This window comes from Acanthaster planci, linkage group LG08 (assembly GCF_054643075.1).
Source record: "Acanthaster planci isolate LZ-2023a linkage group LG08, COTS_SCS, whole genome shotgun sequence".
In the NCBI taxonomy this organism is placed as follows: Eukaryota; Metazoa; Echinodermata; class Asteroidea; order Valvatida; family Acanthasteridae; genus Acanthaster; species Acanthaster planci.
This window is the reverse complement of record NC_141784.1, coordinates 7,885,474-7,907,318: the sequence shown is the minus strand read 5'-3', so window position 1 is coordinate 7,907,318 and position 21,845 is coordinate 7,885,474. Positions and strand designations below refer to the sequence as shown.

General features: G+C 42.1%; 1 protein-coding gene across 1 annotated transcript in view; it reads right to left on the bottom strand.

Moving 5' to 3' along the window:
- Positions 1-21,845, bottom strand: part of cubn (cubilin) — an 88,194-nt gene that overhangs the window by 42,072 nt on the left and 24,277 nt on the right. Inside the window, exons 3-20 of the mRNA XM_022252206.2 lie at positions 19,510-19,596; positions 15,275-15,313; positions 13,609-13,710; positions 12,897-13,000; positions 12,450-12,579; positions 12,162-12,333; positions 11,807-11,938; positions 11,258-11,353; positions 10,544-10,858; positions 8,175-8,287; positions 7,477-7,711; positions 7,007-7,191; positions 6,588-6,750; positions 5,532-5,722; positions 4,446-4,605; positions 2,881-3,062; positions 1,613-1,784; positions 785-1,013 (exon numbers count right to left, since the gene is read on the bottom strand). Coding sequence (XP_022107898.2) covers positions 785-1,013; positions 1,613-1,784; positions 2,881-3,062; positions 4,446-4,605; positions 5,532-5,722; positions 6,588-6,750; positions 7,007-7,191; positions 7,477-7,711; positions 8,175-8,287; positions 10,544-10,858; positions 11,258-11,353; positions 11,807-11,938; positions 12,162-12,333; positions 12,450-12,579; positions 12,897-13,000; positions 13,609-13,710; positions 15,275-15,313; positions 19,510-19,596 — 2,807 coding nt within the window. The remainder of the gene's footprint in view (positions 1-784; positions 1,014-1,612; positions 1,785-2,880; positions 3,063-4,445; positions 4,606-5,531; positions 5,723-6,587; positions 6,751-7,006; positions 7,192-7,476; positions 7,712-8,174; positions 8,288-10,543; positions 10,859-11,257; positions 11,354-11,806; positions 11,939-12,161; positions 12,334-12,449; positions 12,580-12,896; positions 13,001-13,608; positions 13,711-15,274; positions 15,314-19,509; positions 19,597-21,845) is intronic.

The following is a 21,845-nucleotide window of genomic DNA, read 5'->3' as shown; positions in this document are numbered from 1 at the left end:
GGCAGAGAGAAAGAGATCTCACTCTTTTTGGTAATGATCTCCCTTGGAGTAAAGGGGAGCCAGGCTGGCATAGTGGTTCTTTCCTTGCTGTTCACCTCTGTGGCCCAGGTTCAATTCCTGGCCTGGACAACATATGGATTGGCTTTTCAGTCCTCACCTAACTCTGTGGGTTTTACCTAAAATATACAACTTGCGATTTCCTCCCAGCTCTAAATCTGCAACTGCTTCCCACTGTCTACCCGAAGGGTTTCCGCTGGTTTGAAAGCTGCAGTGCCTAGGGCACTTTTGAGGAATACTTAATTTTGTATAAAACCAATAGCACTACCACAGCTTATAAGATGATGACTGCATTTGTTTGCACATGCCTGGCAGAGTATAAGTAGTAGTAGTGATTCCATAAATCCGGCTATCTACATATGTATGGTGTACACAGCACCAACAGCATTTTGGCCAAGCCGGTCTGTTTCTTGCTGGTAAAGAAGCACTTTATTACACAAAGCGAACCGTGGTAAACCCCCTCCAAAGTGCATACACAAATCGCTTGGACCATTAAGTGCAAGACACACATGGTCCACAGATGTTAAACTATTTCTGGTGTCAACGAGTTACAAATGTCTTTTCATACTGTTGAATTTGGAGAACGATCTCAAACGTGATAATTTGCTGGACTAATGGGACGAGACAGCAGTTTCCTATCAAGCGTTTCAAATTTTCCAACTGGGAAAACCAATCCCACGCATGCATTTCCGTCATTCTTTCATTTCTTGATTTTCCTCTGACTGACCTGCCCAAGTCTGGCGAGGCAGCGTTGGTGGCATTGTCGTAGATCTGCACATAGTCGAAGATGCAGTTGGTGGCGCTCTCCAGGCTGAAGGAGTTAAACGTCAGCCGGATGACGTAGCCATCGGACACAGTGATAACATAGATGCAGTGGACGCCGTGGGGATAGCCCTGGGGGTGGGGCGGTGAGGCAATAATACCGGTGTCGCCGGTGAATTGGCCTCCACAACTTCCTACATGGGGAAAAATAGGAGACCATAACTTATCGGAAAAGGCATCACTCAGTAATGTGCCACTAATCTGACTGAAAGGTAACATTTTGCATCTAATAGGCCTACAGGTAATATTTTGACTTCTTTTGGACAGAAGTGAAGGTCTTAGTCAGGCAGTTTTATTAGAGTACTGTCAACAAAGACAACTACATTTTGACATATGATTGTATTCACAGATCACATCTTGAGTAACTTAACATTTTTAGTGGATAATATTCGGTGTTTATGACTAAATCTTGACAGAACAATACTTTCAGAAAGTGAACTTTAATAACACTATAAAGTTACATGAAAAAATATGTAAAATGTACACAACAATAGCAGACATGCAAGAGCTGTAACATGTCACCTCAATTCATCAAGAGTCACCATCAAAATGTTTTAAGCAAAGTTATCTGTGACTAGGCACAGAAATAGGTGCTTCCCCAAAATGGGTTACCGGCAAAATGCCATGCACTGTGTACTGCTCTTAACTGGTGCTTGATCAATTTTTTTTGCTTAGCATCTTCCTTTGTCAGGCAACATTTTCCCCTCAGGAGGAAAACTGGACCCCGCCTTACCTGGGCCAGCATCCTCAAAACTGAACGTGGCCCGGAACCCATAGTTGGCCACCGACCCATCAGTCACAAATTTCAGGTACATAGAGTTTCCGTTAGAGGTTTGGTCTGATGGCAGGGCAGTGCCGCACAGCTTGCTGATGAGAGTGGCATCTTCTGACGCACCATCGCGGACCTGCATCAAGGACACAGGGGCGGTTATCTAAGGAGGTTTCAATACTCTGTGCATATCTTAAACAGTTAAGGGCTACTTTTACTTTATATCAGTGGTTAATATGCACGCTGATACTAGGGGCACATCCAAATCAAAATCTTTAGAGGAGGGGCCGAAATGCTCTTTCTTGGATGGGCCAACATATTGGGAATTTTTTATGTGTATCTGTATGGCCTTTATGGAGGTGATATTAAATTTGCAGGTATTGGAAAGAAACTGAATCTCCCCCCCCTTTTGCTCAATACATTTACAAGAAAAAAACAACTGCAACCCCCTCCCCCTCCTTTGGGGTTGACCACAGTTTCTCTTGGCCCCCTGGACGTAACAATACAAATCTCGATGTCGGCCCATTTGTGCCAATGAATAATGCTCATGTACAGACATTAATTTCCATCTTTCTGCCGGATAGAGAATCATCAACACTCTGGAACAAAACAGGGACTAAAAAAGAGACTGAGACTTTTGTTCACACTCTTACGAGCTCTGTCCCCTTTTCACTGCATCTGAAGAAATAACTGTATCTACAAATGCTCATACCTTTCTGTCTTTGTTTCTGAAGACTATCACGTCAGTATGTTAATGTTTCTACTTAGTAAAGAGCATCTCTAAGGAAAACATGTTTCCTCTGATTTTATCTGTTCAAATTAAATATGGAAGCATCCAAATCGAAGGCAATGGCTGCATGCAATGTTCGGTATGCACAAGGGTTTATCCACTACAAACGCAGGACAAGGGTTCCCCTCGTTTTCTCTGTTTTCTACTCAATGACGCAATCTGCATTCAGAATTCGCATCTTGGCATGAACAGAGAAAAGCCCTTTTCAGCTTGTTGTAGTTGAGCTGTTATGACAAATGACAATACGTTCGATTTGGATATTTTCATATATATTTGAACACATAAATCAGAAAAAAACAAGTTTTCCTTAGAGGTGCACTTTCAGGAGTGCTATGACACTGGGCCCTGGTCATCAGGTTATCTTCAACCATCAGAAACAACTATTCTGAAAGAGCTCTGCATTGCTCATTGATTTCTTACTATGAAGAGATTGAGCACCTACCTCTAGGTAATCGTAGTCGCAGTTCAGGTGGGCCTCAATGTCGAAGGTCACAAAGGTCAGCACGACCACCTGACCCTGCGGGGCATTGATGACGTACTCGCAGGTCTTGTCATGGGGGTAGTAGTTGGGGAAGTAGGGGGAGATCAGATCCTGTGATGGATCGGTATACACACCACCACAGTCTGGAAAAAAAAAGGAGTGAGACAAAACCAATGCAGTTCAAGTCGGGAGGACAATGGCTGCAAGGTGTCACAGTGTCACATTACAACATGCCTCACCAAGTTTCAGTTTAAGTAAAGTCATTCCTAGTTGCAGAGGTGCTAAACTTTATCAAGACGCCAATCCCAACAGGTGTGACTCACAAACACAGTGCGTCCCCCCAGTATTCAATCCCAAAAAAGGTCTATTTCCCTCATGGGTCAACCTCGGTAACTACACGTAACCAATCACTATTGCAAAAGCAGACATCCAATGAGGGATTACAGTGCAAGTTGACAGACAAACTTTAGAGTGAACATCGCATCTCACGTAATGACAAGTGGGGGGTTGCAAGCTTTGGTTGAGAAAGCACGGACAAAGTACGATGATTAAGAGCCAGGTGCAACCACTGTGTAACCTTCTCTTAGGCATCATTTCAAAATTCCTATTGGTTGACAACAGGACGGGGCCATCCAACCGATAATAGTGACTTGTGTTGAGTGAATAATGGAGGGGGTGTTGCTCCGCTGAAACCACATAGCCTTGGAAGTAATGCAATAAAAAGGCATTTATCAGTTTGAATACGGGCGATTCACAATAGTGCGCCACCAAGAGTTTGCAAACGCGTTGGCCAATCATAACGCAGGAAATTTGTCAACCCTTTTCAAATACGCATTAGGTCGAAAAATTTCGCGCATTGTGATTGGCTAACGCGTTGCAAACTCTTGGTGGCGCACTATTGTGAAACCACCGTATTGGCCACATGAGAACAACCTGATAGCCAGCGATAATAAATGTATCGGTCGGACCGTTCCATCTGACACCTACCTGATAAGAATTTTGAAATGGTGCTTTAACACTGCTAATGCTTTGAACCTTCTTAACAATGGCTTCCTCAGCTAGGGCGACATCTGCTGTCGCACATCTCTGCAATTTCCAATGAGCAAAGCCCTAGATCTAACCATAGATAGCTGATTTGGATGCAGCCAATGGTCCAATCATACCATGAAAGTTCCTATTCTACCTCCCATGTGCTTTTTTTCATGACTTGGCCATATTCTATCTTGCTGCCTAAGCCATTAAATATAGATCACTCTGCAATGGGAAGGCACCTGACTTTTTTGCTGTAATTACAGATACCATAGCGCCTCACTTTGAAAACTATTTTTATTTGGACAACAAAGGTACCATGGCTGTTAATGCATAATTTGGCATTTGAAGCACGAGGAAGGCAATCTTTGATCTGCCATTACCGGATCATCTTCGATTCCATACAAGTATGTGGAAAATTTTCACAGGGGTCACCTCAAGTTGGATTCAAGTTGGCCGAGTCATAAATAAGGCTACTAAGCTCCGTGTTTACTCACCCAATTCATAGGTGGCCCGGAATCCGCCAGCACTGACCGACACATCCGACTTGAACTTGACCCACAGCGTGTTGGCTGTGGAGACAAACGGGGGCGGGATGGCATCGGCATGGCAGTAGCGTCCGACAAAGGCTGCCGTCTCATCAAAACCATCTCTCACCTGTGGAAAAGTTGTGGAAGAATTCAACACTTTTTCCTCCGACTTCAGTCGACAGGTGAGTACATCAATGTTTTTTGCTCTTGGTTGAATTTGTTTTCTTTTACTTCAGTAATAATACCTAAATGTTTCCTTTTAACACAAAAATAATGTGCCCGTTTTAGGACTTCCAACTTGTACCCCTAGAAACAAAAATGTCGACAAAAAATAAAGTCGAATGGCCATGCCTGAGGCAACAGGCGACTGGACACAATACAGGCATCTATAAAGATACTTTTGAGAGCTGCAGCAACTTTACATGCTAGTCTCATTTCCAGCCGCAGCCACTATTTCGGACACAGACTTAAATATCATATAAGCATAACCACTTGCTGCCGGGGAACCCCGTTTCGAGTACCATGGGTTTGTAACAAAAGACCGTACTCGGAACAAACGACCTGCTGCTGGGAATTGCCATCATTTTTTGGCTTGCATTTTTCGAAGGTAATCCGTCACTGCTTTTAAACAGTATACCACTGTTTTGGACATAGCCCGCCCACGGATTAGCACTGCGGATATAAGTGCTCCAGGGCACCATTAGTGAGCGACACAGGACCGCTGTATTCTAATCCAGCCGCGTTTGAAAAGACGCCAATCGCATTCACTGACACCTCACGATTCTGGGCTCTCTTTACAGGGTGGCAGGCCTGGCTGAAATACTCAGGAGTCAATGAAGGTTGCCTGTCATCTTAGAGCTGCCACCAAACAGTCATTCATGTGGGTGTAAACATCCATTAAATGAAATGATGAATTTCTGAAGAATTTTGAAAACTTAAAATCTTAAAAATCTTCCGTACATGTACACTGCATTTTTAAAATCACCCGGCAGCCAGTGGTTAACCTTCATAACATCTGAGCTGCAGCTTTTTTTTTATTTCTCTAAAGCTCACCTCCACATAGTCATAGACACAGTTGGCATGCTCCTCGATGGACAAGTCAGTGATGGTGAACTTGATCCTGCCGTTGTCTTGGATCTGTACGGTCCAGATACACTCAACGTCATGAGGGTACGGGTTGGGGTAGTTGGGGGATATGATGATGGCACTGTCCGCTGTCAGGGCCCCACCGCACTGAGGAGCAACTGCTCATCAAAGACACAACAGTAAAGAGGTCAATGTACTGATGATGCCGTGCTGGTCAACGCTGATGCAATTTGGGTGAAGTTTTGTTTCAACTATAAACTTTGCGAATTTGGTTTGAAGCTTTTGTTTCTGTTTTGTTGTAATACAATATCATTCTGGAAAAGACAGATTGAAATTTCTTTCTTTTGTTAGAAAAACTTCAAGTTTTGAAGAATTTTAGTCTCATCTATCTTTAGAGCATCGCAAAAAACAGTTATAATTTCTTATTAATCGTCTAAACGAGTCAATTTTGCATCCTTGAATTTTCATACAAAAATTATTACTTGGAGCTTTAAGGTTTAAAATCCAAAGATACATTCTGGTTAACTCGCAAATATTAGGATGAATCATGAGATATACAGCAATACAGCTATTAGTTTTCCCATCAGAGTTCAACTTTTAATTTGGCACGAGTAACAAAAGGTCCATTAGTTCAAGTACCTGCATTTTTTCAAACAAAAGTTTAAATTGCAAGCCCCGTAAACCAGGTAATTGTGACTTGGGAAAGGTCAGTAATTGCAAAAATGTGTTTGAAACATGTAAACTAATGCAGAGGAGTTTCCTAGAAATTCCTCAAAACTGGCATTCTTCCAAATCGAAAATTCATCACACAGTGAACAAACACTAGGACATATTTATCACTTGTTGAAAATTCGCAGCTTGATCTGAAATTGAACTGAAACAATTCCATCACAAGGATAAAAAACCAACATGTGCCTAAGCAGGAATAGCCACAGGAAAAATAAACTAAGGCCATCAAAATCCGCCCCACACCTTTGGTACCCCAAAAGTGGACATAAAGATTGACATTGGCTGGCTACGTACTGGATGTTGACGTGTAGGTTATATGGAATCCTGTGTCCGTCAGTGATCCGTCGCTGTGGAAACGGACAAAAGCATATGGGCCTGTGGTCTGTACCGGAGCCGGGGTAGTGGTGCTGCAGAATTTGCCAAGGGAAGGTGCACTCTCAGTCAGACCATCTCGGATCTAAACAAAAGGGTAAATTTTGGAAATGAATCAAACAGTGATGTGGCCGACATCACATTTCAAAAATCAGAGAACAAGTTGCAACACTTCATTTGAATGTGCCTTTGTACAAAGAAGTCTCCTCTGTCTACCTCTGGTAGACCACAGGGCGCATGATCATTTCAATTCAATTATTTATTGTCCACAAGTGGAAATTTACCGTGGAATTCATGTTGCACAAAAAACATCCACAATTTCAAGATTAAATAACACGCACCTCAAGGTAGTCGTAAGCACAGGTGTCGTGGTGCTCAAGCTGCAGTGTGCCAAAGGCAAAGGTGATGTACAGCCCTGCATCCACCGTGACAGTCCAGACGCAGTCTCGGTTGATTGGGTAGTTGCCAGGGTAACCGGGGGAGTTGATACTGCCGTGGTTACTATTGGACAAATCTCCACCGCAGACTGGTGGTACAAGGACAATTTTGTTTGGTTGTTTTGGGAGATTTTTTAAACTGCACTATTTATCAATCAAGGCCAGGGCAAGTGAAAAAAAATAACTGGCTTACATAGTACAGAATAATGTGAAAAAATAGTAAAATATCGGGTGATTTTAAATCCTGAGTAATCCCACCCCTGAAACAAGAATTTTTGACAGCCTTGCAAAAACTGCCCAGATAATCCTGATATCCTTAGAAAATTTTCAGTGATCACAACCCCGGAGATCAGAAATTAGAAAGTCCAGCCTACCGGGGTCTTGGCTGGCCCAGTTGATCCCAAAGCCCTCATAGCTGACACTGCCGTCTGAGCGGAACCAGAAGTACAGTTGGTTGTGGGTACTGGTGATGGCACTGGGGGGCGTGTCGCCGCAGAAGCGGCCCAGGGGCTGGTCGCTGGCCGAGTCACCGTCATTGATCTGGAGGAAGTCGAAGTCGCAGTTCGGATGGTACTCCAGCTTGAAGCGTGCAAAGGTGATATAAATAACCTGAAAGGGAGGGGGGTTCAAAATCCATCACATCACAGTCATTAGAGGGTCATCAACTTCAATTTTTATTTCCTCTTTCAATTCTTTAATTTTTTTTTCTTTTGTAACTACCCCAGCCCTTCCATTTCCAAACATCTTTCAATCTGTCCTGTCATGCTAAAATTAACTTTTTAAAAAAAGTTTTAAAGAGCAAGTCCTAACTGCAGAAGACTTGGCAGAATGTTTCTCACTGGCATGTTTGAAATATAAATGCAGGTCGAATAAAACTGAGGAATTCAGCTCATTTCAGGAATGTTATAAATTTGTGAGCAAAAAAGTCCAAGTTTCCCCATTAAATTCCCCACTTCGTTTGTCACATTATTAATTTTTTTGAATTTTTGCCCCCATCCGTATAGCTCAGCCAAATTTCCTGCATAATAAAAGGTAATTCATGGTTGGTACTGTTCAGTTCTGAAGGGCCTACCTTGTCGGCATCAACGGTGATGACCCAGGCACAACTCAGGCCATGATCGTAGACTTGGCCAAGAGGCGGGAACTCAAAATAACCAGTAGCTCCGTTCAGATATCCACCACAAGCTGTAAAAGGATGCAATTTCATTTTAAACATTTTCCTAGAAGTTCACATAAACAGCAAGGTAAAATATGGTCACATCAATTCTTCCAATATGCTGGCAAAATCTATGAAATGCCAAAATCTAATACCCAGGGATGAGATTGAAGGAAAACGAAAAATCCATGAACTAATCACCAGAGGCTAAGGGGTCCCACAGTCATGTTGTGTTTATGGTGTTTGCCTAGCATCCCTTAAATACTCATTTCTTATGCTCTGCATCAACTTTTAGACTGGTACATAAAATCACCTCATAAGTAACTTCAGGACTTTCCAGATTTTACGAGATTGTTAAAAAAATCCTGAAATCAGTAACATTGTAATGAAAAAATCCCAAAATCAGAAAAAATCAGGATAAACCTCACCCCTGAATACCTATGAAAAACACTCCTTAAACAACTAAACTGCCAAAACGGCAACAACAACCTCAATGGCTACTTTAATTCAGCCAGTTTACCAGTAACAATTCTTCAACAGCCACTTGAATTTCTAATAGTTGGCAAAATCCACAATGATGGTTTTTATAACACAACGGCCATTAAATTGTACATGTACATGCAGGAACCCCATTATATCAGCCTGGCTCTCCTTTGCTACCACATTCTTGGCTTAGACATATAAAGCACACTGCTTTCTTTATCATTCCACTTTTTTGGGGGGGGGAGAACATAAATTCACCATTACAAATAAGCCCAAGCAGATAATGCCTTAGGTACAGTTGATGACTCAAGTGCAACATGTCTATATGAAAATGAGTCCATTTTTGTACCAAATCCAATTGAGCAAACTACAAGTTTTTCACCACGTGAACTGTGATAGTCCACACAGCACACAGCTGAGTGTAGATGACTTGTTTTGCCCATAATATAACATCATGGATTACCTAACAATTGCTGACTGCTGTGATGTGGGATATGATGTTTTGAGCACCCGAGGGATGCATAGTGCATAATTAACATAAGAGACATAAACGATATTGTCTGCAACTGCACTGTTCTCTCACTTTCTTTAAAATTGTGTAAACTTGTAATGTGAAAGTAGTGCGGGTACCAGTGAGTACAAGTTCGCATGTCATGAAGTCTGGTTAGCAGTCTCTGCATTACCTTAAATGCTGCAGGGACGGGAATGAGTCTGTTATACAAGCACAACCATTGATCAAATTCCCTATTAACCTACGCACAAAACTTATCATAGGTACCATGCAAGACTGACTAAGTGAGCGATAACGGTCGCTCTCAAACTTCCCGAAGCTCTGTCTCATGCACGAGTGCTATCAGCAGAATGTCCGACAGTGGGTGTGATATGTGGATATATCGCCCTGACGTGAGATCATTCTGAGCCAATGAAGAGACAGTATCCGAGAGAGAGGTATGATAATTATTAATAAAGCCTTTCATTTTTCAGCTCATACATGTATATGGATGGAGTATTTGGTTGAACAAAAATACTAAAATACACAGAATCCTTAGTTGCGGGATTTACACAAGAGTACAACCCTAACTTTCTTGCTAACTTGTCAAGAGCACTATAACTGTAAATGTAGAATTCTAACTACTAGTACAGTCAGCAGTGATTCAATGTAAACACAAAGCATAGCCATGAAAATGGCTAGGCCTTAAGTTAAATAACAACAATCATGGTTTTTGAGAAATCTTTGTTACGTGTTGATCCAATTTGAGTAAGCAAATTTATGATATGGCCTGCCTGATCAGGTAAACTAAAAAAAATTGTCGCGTCCTGCGCCCGAAAAAGGATTGCTCAATACTGCTGCATGTGCAGTTCTGGTAGGACCAGGAAAAAAAAGTGAATTTTGCCCCTGACATTGTACATTACAACTCTACCTTTATATAATATGGCACTGTCCATTGGCAGATCAAAAGATGGTAATGGCAGAACAAAACTGATTATGTTATCACATTTCTCCGAGCACTTTTTTGGTCTAATTTCGCACTCTGCTACAGGTGTGTGTTTAGCAGTGTTGCAGTCGAGACCAAACGTTAGAGGGGATCTCCCCACAATTTTATAGAACAAAATTGTTACCTTCAGTGATTTTTGAGCAAAATATTTCCTGTCACTATTAAAGTTCACATACATTTTATATGTAGATTTTTTTTCTTTCTTTTACAGCTGCCTCGCCTGAAAAAAAATAGAGCAGGCTTTTGATATCGACGGGTGGGGATCCCGGCACAGACCTGCTGCCCACAAAAGGAATGCCAACTTACACTGCTGGGTCTCCTGGCAGCGATCTCCGCTGAATCCATCCGCACAGTCACAGTCAAAGCCGTTGATGAGGTTGTGGCAGGTGCCACCATTGTCACAGGGCGTGCTAGCACACTCGTCAATGTCCTGGCCGCAGCGGTCGCCCTGCCAGCCTGGGTCGCAGACGCAGCGGAAGCTGCTGCCCAGGGTCTCGCAGCGCCCGTTGACGCAGGGGTTGTCCTGGCAGGTCGGCCCTGTAGAGGGCACGCACCCGCTGGGGCCCTCCCCGTTACCCGTGTAGCCCGGATTGCAGGTGCAGATGCGCCCGCTTGGCACTCCTGATGTTTTTTAATTTGTTGGGGGTGGAGGTGAGAAGAACAAAAAAAGGATTGAATTTCAGCACTAGAGTTCTACACCTAAATACTGTGCTGAGGAAAACAAAAAGAATTGAATGATAGCTTAACATTTACCCCCATAACTGCTTGTTATAGATATCACTATTTTAATCATGATGATTTTTTAAATCTCAAGGCACAGAATTGCTCATTGTTGTTAACTGTACTTTGAAAATCATTAATTACAGGGAATTCATTTTGGCGGAGAAAACATTCTTTCCAAAGAGACGTTTAATCTCTAAGCAAAAGCTGTAACTTCAAAAAAGTAAATGTGGGTATTTCTGTTGGGACTGACTCTTCAAATCTCTTGAGTTCTTCAGGCTCTTTTAATCCACAACCCACCTGAGTTTTCGGAACAAGTGGCATAAGGTGAACAGCCTCCATTATTCTGCTGGCAAACACCCACATAAGTGCATACTACACCATCACCGATGTAGCCTGAAACCCCAGAAACAAAAATGAAATGGTCATTCATCTCTCGAATGAGGCCATGATTCGTCTTGGCATTTCAATTACTTGGCCTCTTTGATTTCCCTTTCACAGAGATGTCAGGCACCACAGAAGATTTGGCACCGCTTTCGCAACTCTGGTAACTGTCAAATTCTGGGCTTAAAGAAAAACATAAGAACAGAATTTCTGCACTCACCAGGTAAGCGCGGTGATTCTGCACTGGGTAATCACAGAATCCTTTAGTTATGGGACTTTAAGTGCACGGATGGCTTGTGCATACATAACCACACCTCCTGTGAAACATGCGACCAACTAGCACAAAATTTTCTTGTATCGTTTGCAAAGATTCTTAACTGAGCCGGGACGAGAAACTGTGCCAATGTTAGATTTAGTAACTATTACAATGTGGATTTTCAGCTCTCAATCTCTCTGCAATTTTACCTATGGGGCACGGGCCACACTGCCTCGATCCTGGTGTGTTGGTGCACTGCACCAGTGGCGAGACGGAGCAGCCGCCGTTGTTTGTTAAGCATTCATTCACATCATTGCACTGGTGCCCATTACCGGTGTAGCCTGCATGTAACAAAACAGAAAGCACAGAGAAATGGTAAGCTCATGTGATAATAATTATGAAACAAGGAGCCCCACGTGCAATGGTGCTGTGTATGTAAGTAGTGCAAATGTTTGCTGAGACGAAGACCACACAGTCATTTCCATCCAGTTCCTTTACAAACGAGTTCACAGACACCACCAACAGAGAGCACATCATATGCTAGTTATCACTCCAGGTGCTCACCTGTAGGACAGGTACCACAGTAGTAAGTGCCGGGCACGTTGATACACTGGACAAGGGGATCTGACGAGCAGGGGTACTCCCTGCCAGAGCATTCATCAACGTCCTGGATACAGGCTGGGTTGCTGGTGCCGTCCGTCTGCCAACCTTCCACGCAGATGCAGGAGTATTTGGGCTGCAGGAAAAGGGAAGAAGGCTCGTTATCAGGTCGAGTTCTTGACCAATCTTGGGTCATTCCTGTATTAATGTGCACTGCAGCAAATTCAGAAGAGATTTAATGATGATTCTCACTCTTCCCGCGACAACCCTGGGATCATTGACGCAGTAGCCATGCCCACACAAGTCATCATGAGATGCCGTACTGCAGTCATCGTATTTGATGGTGCACTGCGGACCGAACCAGTCGGGCTCACACTGACATCTACAAAGTCACAAAATAATTGATTTAGGAGAATTCGCAGGACAAATCTTCTGTTGCCTAATTTTCAAAGTCATTTCTCTAAGCTTAAATATCATAAATTTGCCTTTAAAAACTTCTGGCTGAAATGAGGGTCTATCACCAATGATATAACCGAATAGGAAAGGAATATTTTGTCTTTCTTTTGTTTATAGGTGGGTTTTTGGGTGGAGGGGGTGTTTGATAAGGAGCTGTGAGAGAATTGTAGCCAAAATAGCTTGGGCAGTCGAGAAAAACATGAGAAGCCTTTAAGAAATGCCTCCCTGACTCTTGACACTAACCGGAAACTTCCTGCAGTGTTGACACATGTTCCAGAGTTCTGGCATTCGTCCTCTGTTCCGACGATGATGGCACACTCGTTGACATCCTCATTACAGGTATCACCCTGCAAAAAATCACATTGTATGCATTATTCATGATGTCCAAACAAAGTCTTGGCAACATTTTGAAGAGAGTAATTCTCCAGTCTGTGTCCTTGACTTTACCGGGTCTGCTACAACACATCTTCATTTTTCCCCATGATCATCACTAAAGATTAAACTTGCAAAATTTCCATAACCAAGGGGGCTGCTCATCAGTGACGTTTCCACGACTCAGATTAAAAATCATAAAGATCCACGATAAAAATGAAATCTGATTCAGACTTCACAGGAATGCGAAAGGGAATCCAAATGGACGTTATGAAACATTTGCAGAAAAAATTTGCCTAAAAGGTGAAATGTGTTTAACTTGTGCAATTTCGCAGAACAAATATTCCACCTGATGTCAAAATTTTACATTCATGTTTGCTTTGGGACCAGGTATGAATGCGCCTTTTCTAGTTAGAAACAAGAAATATTTCATTGGATAGAGATGACGTCTGGTAAATGACTCAGTGCCACTCTCTTGCAAAACTAAGGAAATACACATACAAATGTATAATCACTAATTACTCCTAGAGAAAAAAGAGCCAATAGGAAGACTGCTCTAATAGCGGCTTGCACTTTAACCCACCTGCCAGCCAGCTACACAGCGACATTGGTAGCCCTGATACAAATTGATGCAGGTGCCTCCATGTTGACAAGGATTGTTCTGACAGTCATTACTATTCAAATTCTGCATTAAACAAGAGCACATGAGATTAATCCCTCATTTCCACCCCCCCCTAAAAAAAAAGTTGGGATAGTTTCCAAGGGGGTTGTCTTCTGAAGACAAACAGAGCACCAATATATCAAGTGAATCTATGTGGTCTTTCAATGGGGGCATGCTCAAAATGGTCACACAAGAACATCACTTCACGGGTGCACACCATCAACACTCTCAACATGACTGTGAGCAGACTTGCATGCACTGAACATGTTCAGACTGCCAGGTGCTGACCAAGCATGACCAAGCCTTATTCAAATGCTGACCTGGCACACCATTCAACCCCTTGAGCGGTTCTCAGAGTTATCTATCATGCATGCATTCAAAAGAGTTAAGCAGCACTAACTTCAAATCTTCCTGATCATGAGTACTTTGCCTCATCAAAATTTTAATGACATCTTCAACAGAATTTGGGCACATTGGAAAGTCATTCTACATGTACCAGTACGTGCATGCCAAATCAAACTTATCAAGGTGCTTCCTATATTTAGTTGTCTGGAAAAATTTCTAAGAATGGTTGTTCCGCCACATGAAGGAATGTTCAGATTAAGCTTAATATCCTTAACATCTGTTTTCCTGTAAATATCCTTTTGAAGTTTGTCGAGTGGCACGCCCCTTTTATTCAACAGTATGCTGCTTGTTTGAAAGCTTTTTGGAAGCTCCATTTCATGTCCTCATTGGCAGAATTCTCCGTTCACTTATTATGAAAATTTGAAATGTTCATGCCTTCACAAGTATGATTACATTTACACGCTCTCTCTGTTGTACTAAAGCTACTTGTATATTTGAAGTCAAAGCAACTTAGTTTTTCCCTGTGAGTTACACCTACTCTTAACCCCCTTGACATGAAATCCCCCATCTTTCAGAATCACCTGATAAGGAGCTTTTCAGCTAAAATAAATTGAGCGTCTCTAAGAACGACACAAAGAACTGCATCCAGTTTGAGGGAGTGGTTCATAAATATATTCCCCCCCACTCGGAGCAAATGGCACCTATAACCCTCCAAAAACCACATTCTGACAGCAAAGTATGTGACCCAGATGCCTCTCTGCACCTGTAATTTATGAATGAAAAAAAAATTGAGACTGTGTATATGAAACGCCCACACAACAGCCTAGATAGAAACCTGAGCTTGTGTGAACGAAAACTTCCAACAACGAATGTTCTGCCGAAACAAGGGGACTCTTTCCACAATCTTTCACAAGTTGTAAATGTACGAAATAAAACCTTGCAATGATTAAGAGTTTCTATCATCATCTCAGGGTAGAGCACCGAATAAAACATTAAACCTTGAATTGCCCTAGTTTAATTTGAAGAAGTTTAATTGAGAATAGGAGTACACCTACCTCAGGGTAAAACCTCAAATTACCCTTGGTTAATTTTGCATTTTTGAGACCACTTATACTTCTGCTACTTTGCCTGGTGTCACTGTGAGGCATTATTATTTTCCAACACCAAGTTCATCGAGACATACATATTTATTCTTTAATCCAAAAACATTTTATCAACCTTCAATGACAAAATTCAATCTTACATTGGTCAGCATCTGCACTTGTTGCTCCAAAGTCGCAACCTGTAATCAAGAAGGGGAAAATTGACATTTATCCTTGTAACAGAGATGTGGAAGTTAAACAGTTTCACGGCTCAACTGCCGCGATCAATAGCCGGCTAATTTGTGGGGGAGAACCCTAAATAATGACTGCACTTTTGATGAATTGTAAAGAGGCAAGCATCTGGTGAACTGGGTATTGAAATGCATAAAGATATGTAGTATTGTAGTAATTTTCCAAACACTATTATGCACAATGGAACCTGTGGAACCGAAACAAAGGACGCTTTGAAATCTGCCGTGCCGACAGGCTGTGCGAGATCAATGACAAATGGTTTTGAGGGAAAAGATGCCTGCTAGTGACCCTGGAACAGAGCAATGGTGGACCGTAAAAACCCAGCCTCGGATGAACTTAACTCACTCATAAAGCTGTTTTTCATTAACAAAAAAGTACAAGCCTACATGTAAATCACCACACTCTGGCCAATGATCCCAAGGTAAATAAAGTAAAGACCTACGATAGAAACTGCATTGGTATGCTTAATAACTCCATGAAATTGATCCTGGTGAGCAACGGTGGACAACTTCCAACTTCCCTCCTGTCTACTGCTACTTTCCCCAACAAATTCACTGAATACAATGTCTTCTCTGATTTTTCAAAATCTCCTAAAATGCATGTACTTATGTATGTACCTTAATGGTGCAGTTTGCTTATCTGACCATGGGTTGATCTGTGTTTCACATGGAAAAATGCTGGTGCACTGTTTGTAAGGCGAAAAGCTCATGCACTAGCCCTCTGTGGGCCTCAAGCTGGACCTTAGCAATGGGGGCTCCTTTGGTCGGAAGTGACCTTTGCTGGTTCTTGAATGACAAGAAAATGCATGTTTTACGGTTGTGTCATTGTCAAAAAAATGAATACCCCCAACCAAGGCTGCTCTTTTTAACCGATGAGGGAGCACGTCTGCTCCAGGCAGACACCAACAGTACACTTGTGTGGACACAGATTCTCTTTAGGGCTTTCATGTTATTTCATTCTGTTAAATGATCCAAATCAATCCCCAAGAGTAGGAATTCACAATGTAAACAGTCACATTAGTTAAAATTACTGGTTTTTGGTAAGATCCGCTAAACTAAGAAGGGCCAGGTGGTCAATACAGGAAGATCTCGTGGCATATTTCCAGCCAACCTCAAAAACATGTTTTTGCACTCACAACCAAAAACCAACAACAACCCCCTTCCTTAAAAAAGCAGTTTGTGGAGGCACAATTCCATCTTGACGGCTGATTGGTGCTCACTCAGAATATACATGTACTCAGTAGCATGCATACCAACAACAACATTCTACAAAAAAACGAGAGTTTAATCATATAGTCCCTCTGGCAAATCTAAAAAAACCCCACAATGTTCCAGGTTTCCATCCCTTTGAGAAATATTCACGCAAAAACAAAAAAAGGGAAAAACAATGATCCAGGGCACAATTCAGGACTGGCATACACTGGGAAAACAGTCTGCTCTAGAGTGCCAATAGACTGCTCTCAAAGTGTCGACTGTTTCGCATGGGTGGCCAACGTTGACAGAAATAACACCTTTGGTCTGTGCCAGATTTTAGAAAAAAAAATTTCACTTGCACTGATTCTTTCAAAGAGGGTCTGAGTCTTTGACACTTACATGTAGGGCTTGCTCATTTGGTGCTTTGCATGACATTTTCAAACGCTTTGTGAAGCATTCTACTAAGTGCCAGCCACAGTTTTATCAGGTACGGATACAATGTACAAGCAAAACTTAAACTTTGACATGGCAAGAAAAGACCCTGTTGATTAGTGATTTGCTTTTAGTCTAGACATATATCAACAGGAAGATAACAAAAACAAACAAAAACACACACAACAAAAATCAACAAACAAAATTGGTAGTGGGTAGTTCCAAAATGTGATCTTGTCCAAATGTTCAAAATGGCAATATGGAGAGTAATAGTAGCCCAGTCTAGGTAGCTGCAAGTACTTTGAATTTGCTGTTTCTATCTCAAGTCATTGAGTTTTTACATAATGTTTTTTTGGAAACTCATGCTGAAGCCCATTTTTTAGAAAGAGGGTAGTGGTAACAGAAAGAAAGAAAGGGCTGCAGATGCCGCGGAAATGGAAAATCAAGTACTGCTTAGATCTGAGGCTCAAGGGATTACAGTTGAGACCTGAGCTTTTTAGATCAACTCCTCGGTCAACTATGCATACAACTATATGTACAGTACATGCACTTCACGGTTGTCACATTGGCTTTATAAAGGTTGGCTACAGTGTATCTTGTAACCCCCCATGCTACAAACAAGTGCAATTTGGTAATTTTACCTGAAATAAGATCCAAGGAACTTCCCCTTTTGAACTGTTTTTCCTTTAACGCCCAATTTGCATTCAAGTTGAGGTATACTTGGGCAACATGTCAAGCAAATTAAAGACATTCCATGGAAGAACAGAACAGCTTTTGCAGTGTGGTGATGGTTGGACTGGCAGAAATGGTGGTTCGGAAAAAGTGGGAAGACTAAAAAAACACCCCCCCCCAAAATGCAAGCTACCAGGTCCTCTCTCCCCCCCACCAAAGGACATCGAATGTTGCGGAAGTGGAAAATGGTAGTGGCCCGGGAATCTATTTTTGGCTGATTCTGAAGCAAGCCGTATTTACAGAGCTTCTCGCCCCAAAAACTAGAAGATAAATGTCCGCAGACATAGCAGACTAACAAAACACGATTGTATCCATTGCTGGTCTGATTATTGCATCCAAGCTCTTTGTCAAAGTTCTTTAGGGTGCAATGGTCCATGTAATGTTGATCTCACGGGCCACTTCCCCCTCAGGGTTAAAATACATGTACATGTGTATAAAATGTCTTTGATAACAAGCAAGTGCTTGATATTCAGTCAAGTGAAATCGAATATCATCTGGCACAGGTAGCAAAGAATAAGCAAACAAATTTTTCACTTAATCCTCTGTGTCAATTCAATAATAACGACAAATCCCTTTGCATAACAGAAACTGTCTCTCTCCACTAGTCTGTGACATACTTTTATTCAACTTTTCAATTTGGCCAGGAAAACCTCAAGGCTCTCTTTTTTGCCAACCTATCCTGCATATTTTTGGCCAGACAAAAAGATACAAAGAGTAATGGAGGTAACTCCTGCCACTGTTACCCTGTAGTTTTTCCTTTCAAGTTGCAGGAAACAGGATCAAATTCAGAAAATGTTTGGAAGTTCATTAAGAGTGGCAAGTCAGTTACAAGCAGTAAGAAAAGATTGGGCCCATCCCAGTGGAAAACCCTGTTGCAGTGAAGACCATAACAAGTCCCTGCAAATCCAAGTTCATCGCAAGCCAACCACTACCCTGTTCATCCTGTCATTTGTGACTGGTCGTGTTGAAAGGACGTGTGACTTGATCAGTGAAAGCACCTGTGAAGTAAGATAACAGGCTCCACAGCACCAGTAGCAAGTTGACTGCCAAGGGTTCTTGGCTCATCAGTGTATGTGTTGGTTCACTGTACTTCACTGCCATTTCCTGGCCATCGCAAATACTGAAGCAGCTTATTTGTGAAGCCCTTTACAGCAAATGCAAGCAACAAAGAAGTTGGATTACTTCATTAAAACTGTTTGCTGAAATACCAATCAGAATCCCTCCCACCTGATATTTTTTCTTCACAGAAAAGCTTGGTGTCGTGCCAATTTTACATAAGCTTGGCCACGGGCCAATGTTGTATCACATTGCTGAGTGTTCACCTATTAATCCTTTGCATACATTGCTGACCCATCTTGAAGCAACGTTCACACTGGTCACCACTGTCAAAGATTATTCAACGACGTTGAGCACTGAGGTACCGGTACCATTTCACCCTAGCCCACACTGACGCAACTGTTTCCAGTGTCTTAGCAACTAATCCATGCTTCCGTCAGGTGACTCTGATCAGCAGCTGATGAAATTTTACATTTTGGACATGTCAATTGAATACAAGTTTTTGGTTATGTTTGATACTCTCTTCAGTAGGCTGATCCTGTGACATTAAGCCAATTTTCTACACTGCACCTCCACGCGCTCAACTGGATTTCAGGCTATTATCCCCTCTAGCAATAAATTTACACTGCATGGCCTCTGGGATTTTTGGCTGAGCAAATCATATCTTTCTGCTCGGCAGATGTTTACACCCAGCAACTCTGTTCCATGGGCCCCTTCATCTCTCTACTTACCCTGGTTTCCAGATTGCCAGTTCCTTGGTTCTCCAGTGCTGAAACCCGCGTTTTCAGGAGATTAATGTCACGTTCGTTGTCCGATGCCTGCACAGGTTTGGCAAGACAAAAACGACAATTAAAAGGGTATGTCTTAATATGAGCATATAAGACTGTCAGGCAGAAAAAGGAAGAGATGGAGGTACAGGGGGAGGGGAAATGTGTATGTGTGGTACTTTTCCTCCAGTTGCCTCTCAGACCGGAGTTCACATCCCACCTTGGGCCAAGGGTTGACTTTTTCTGCCCCCATCTGATTCCATGGGTTCCCCTGAAATTACATTCCAGGGTTTTCCATTCCAAAGTTTTTCTCCAAACTCTAAACGGACATTTTTTCACACTTTTTTCCAGGATTTCCTCAGGCCACTAGTATAACCAGCCAACATGTATGCACTTATAAAGCCCTGGTTTCAATGAAATACACACATGTACCAGTTTTTAAGCCTATCGTGCTTTAAAATAGTTAAACAGGTATTTTCTGTCAACTGTAAGGTTCTAAACAGGAAACATACCCGTTCTTCCCCAGCAGAGGCTCATGATGCTTACAACAAATAATTTAACTATTCAATGCAATAACCTTTTATCAACACCATTTAACACCTTCAGTTATGTGACAATTCAGGCATTTTACAATAATACATGTATCTCACATGCTGAATGTATTTTCCCTTGAACTTTATAAGAACTGGGGGGAGGGGCTGGTTACATTAATCCTAACAGTCCCTAATCCTCTGATTTTAATATAATTTTACATACACCCTAGGGGGTTACGGTAGGTTAATAATCTGACAGGTTGCACTGAGCAGAACACGTCAGGACCACCTTTAAGCTGTTATTTTCAGATGGGCTTCTTCTAAAAACAACAAAGTCATTATTTTCAAAATCATTATTTTGAAATGGGACAAATGACTTTCGAAAATCTTCAGAAATATTTCGAAACCGCTGCATCTTAAGCGAACTTTGTCAGTCATTTCATACTCGCAGCTACAAACACCCAATGCAGCCTACCCCTTGGACTGCTTCTGCCACTCCCTCCCGAAAACAAAACATTGGGGTAGGGGGTGCCTGCCCGCAATGACTTTGAAATTTCACTTCGCTACATTGATTATGGCAGGACGTCTAGCATATGTCAAGTTGTTTACACAATTTAAACAGTCGACCAGCATACATGTACATGTCCGTAGGGAAGATCCAGACCATTGTTTTTTGGGGAGTGGGCAAACATTTTTGGGGAGAGGGGAACCTCAGAATATTTTGAATGTCATCCATATAATTTTTAATGGATTTTCTGAGGGGTCAGGCTACATTTGGGGGCTTGTTGCACACTTTTGGAAGGAAGGGAAAGCAAACAGACCGACAAAATTACCTTCAATGTTAAAAAAACACCTAATACTCTTTACTCATAGAGAAAATACTAAAGAATTTTGAACACTGAATGATGCCCCATTTCGTTTTTTTACATTAAGCTATTATACAAACATTACACATGGATCCATGGATAATCCAGCCTCATCAGAACAGACTTATTCCTTTCAACACCCAAGCACCGATTTCAAGCCCCTAGTCAGTCAACATTAGGGAGTGATCCAGAAGGGGCCCTGGAGGTTTTGCGCGTGGTATACCTCGCGGGGCTGCTGGGTTTTTCGAGGTTTCTCTCATCGTACTATAATGAGCTCATTATCCACAGGTCAGCGCGCATCGGGCAGCCTCGGTCGAGGAACACTTTTGATTAATCGCCACGCAGAGGACCCTAAGGCATGGACAAAAGAGTAATTTAAGCCTCAAGATAATCTCCTAGTAATCCTACATGTAATTTGATACCTTCCTTACCAAGACCAGTAAACTCCTTTAATCCTTTAATCTTTTAATCTCTAATAGCAGCCACCATCGATCATTGTCTGCTGTAGCTCTGTTGTTCCCAGCGCTGACAGCTTCATCATGTGACCACTCATGCGTGTGAAGTTGACCTGTAGCTCAAGAATTTTGCATGTATATTCAAGAGCCATTCATGCAGCCGAACCTCAAAAAACCTCGAGGTTTACTGCGCAAAACCCCCGGCCCCCTTCTTGATCGCTCCCTTACTATTTATATAAAATAGCTGGCAATAGCCCACTCCACTGCACTGTAGGAATGGAGCCCCAGAGTGCCCTCTGGAGTGAACAATAGAATAACTATGCTCTGCTTTATGTAAAATACTGCAAATTTGCATTTATCCTCATGTACAGTTCATGTACATGTACCAATTTTTTTTTCAATGACACCACAAAGGACTTCAGGTGAACCTTGTGAATCAAAGTCTC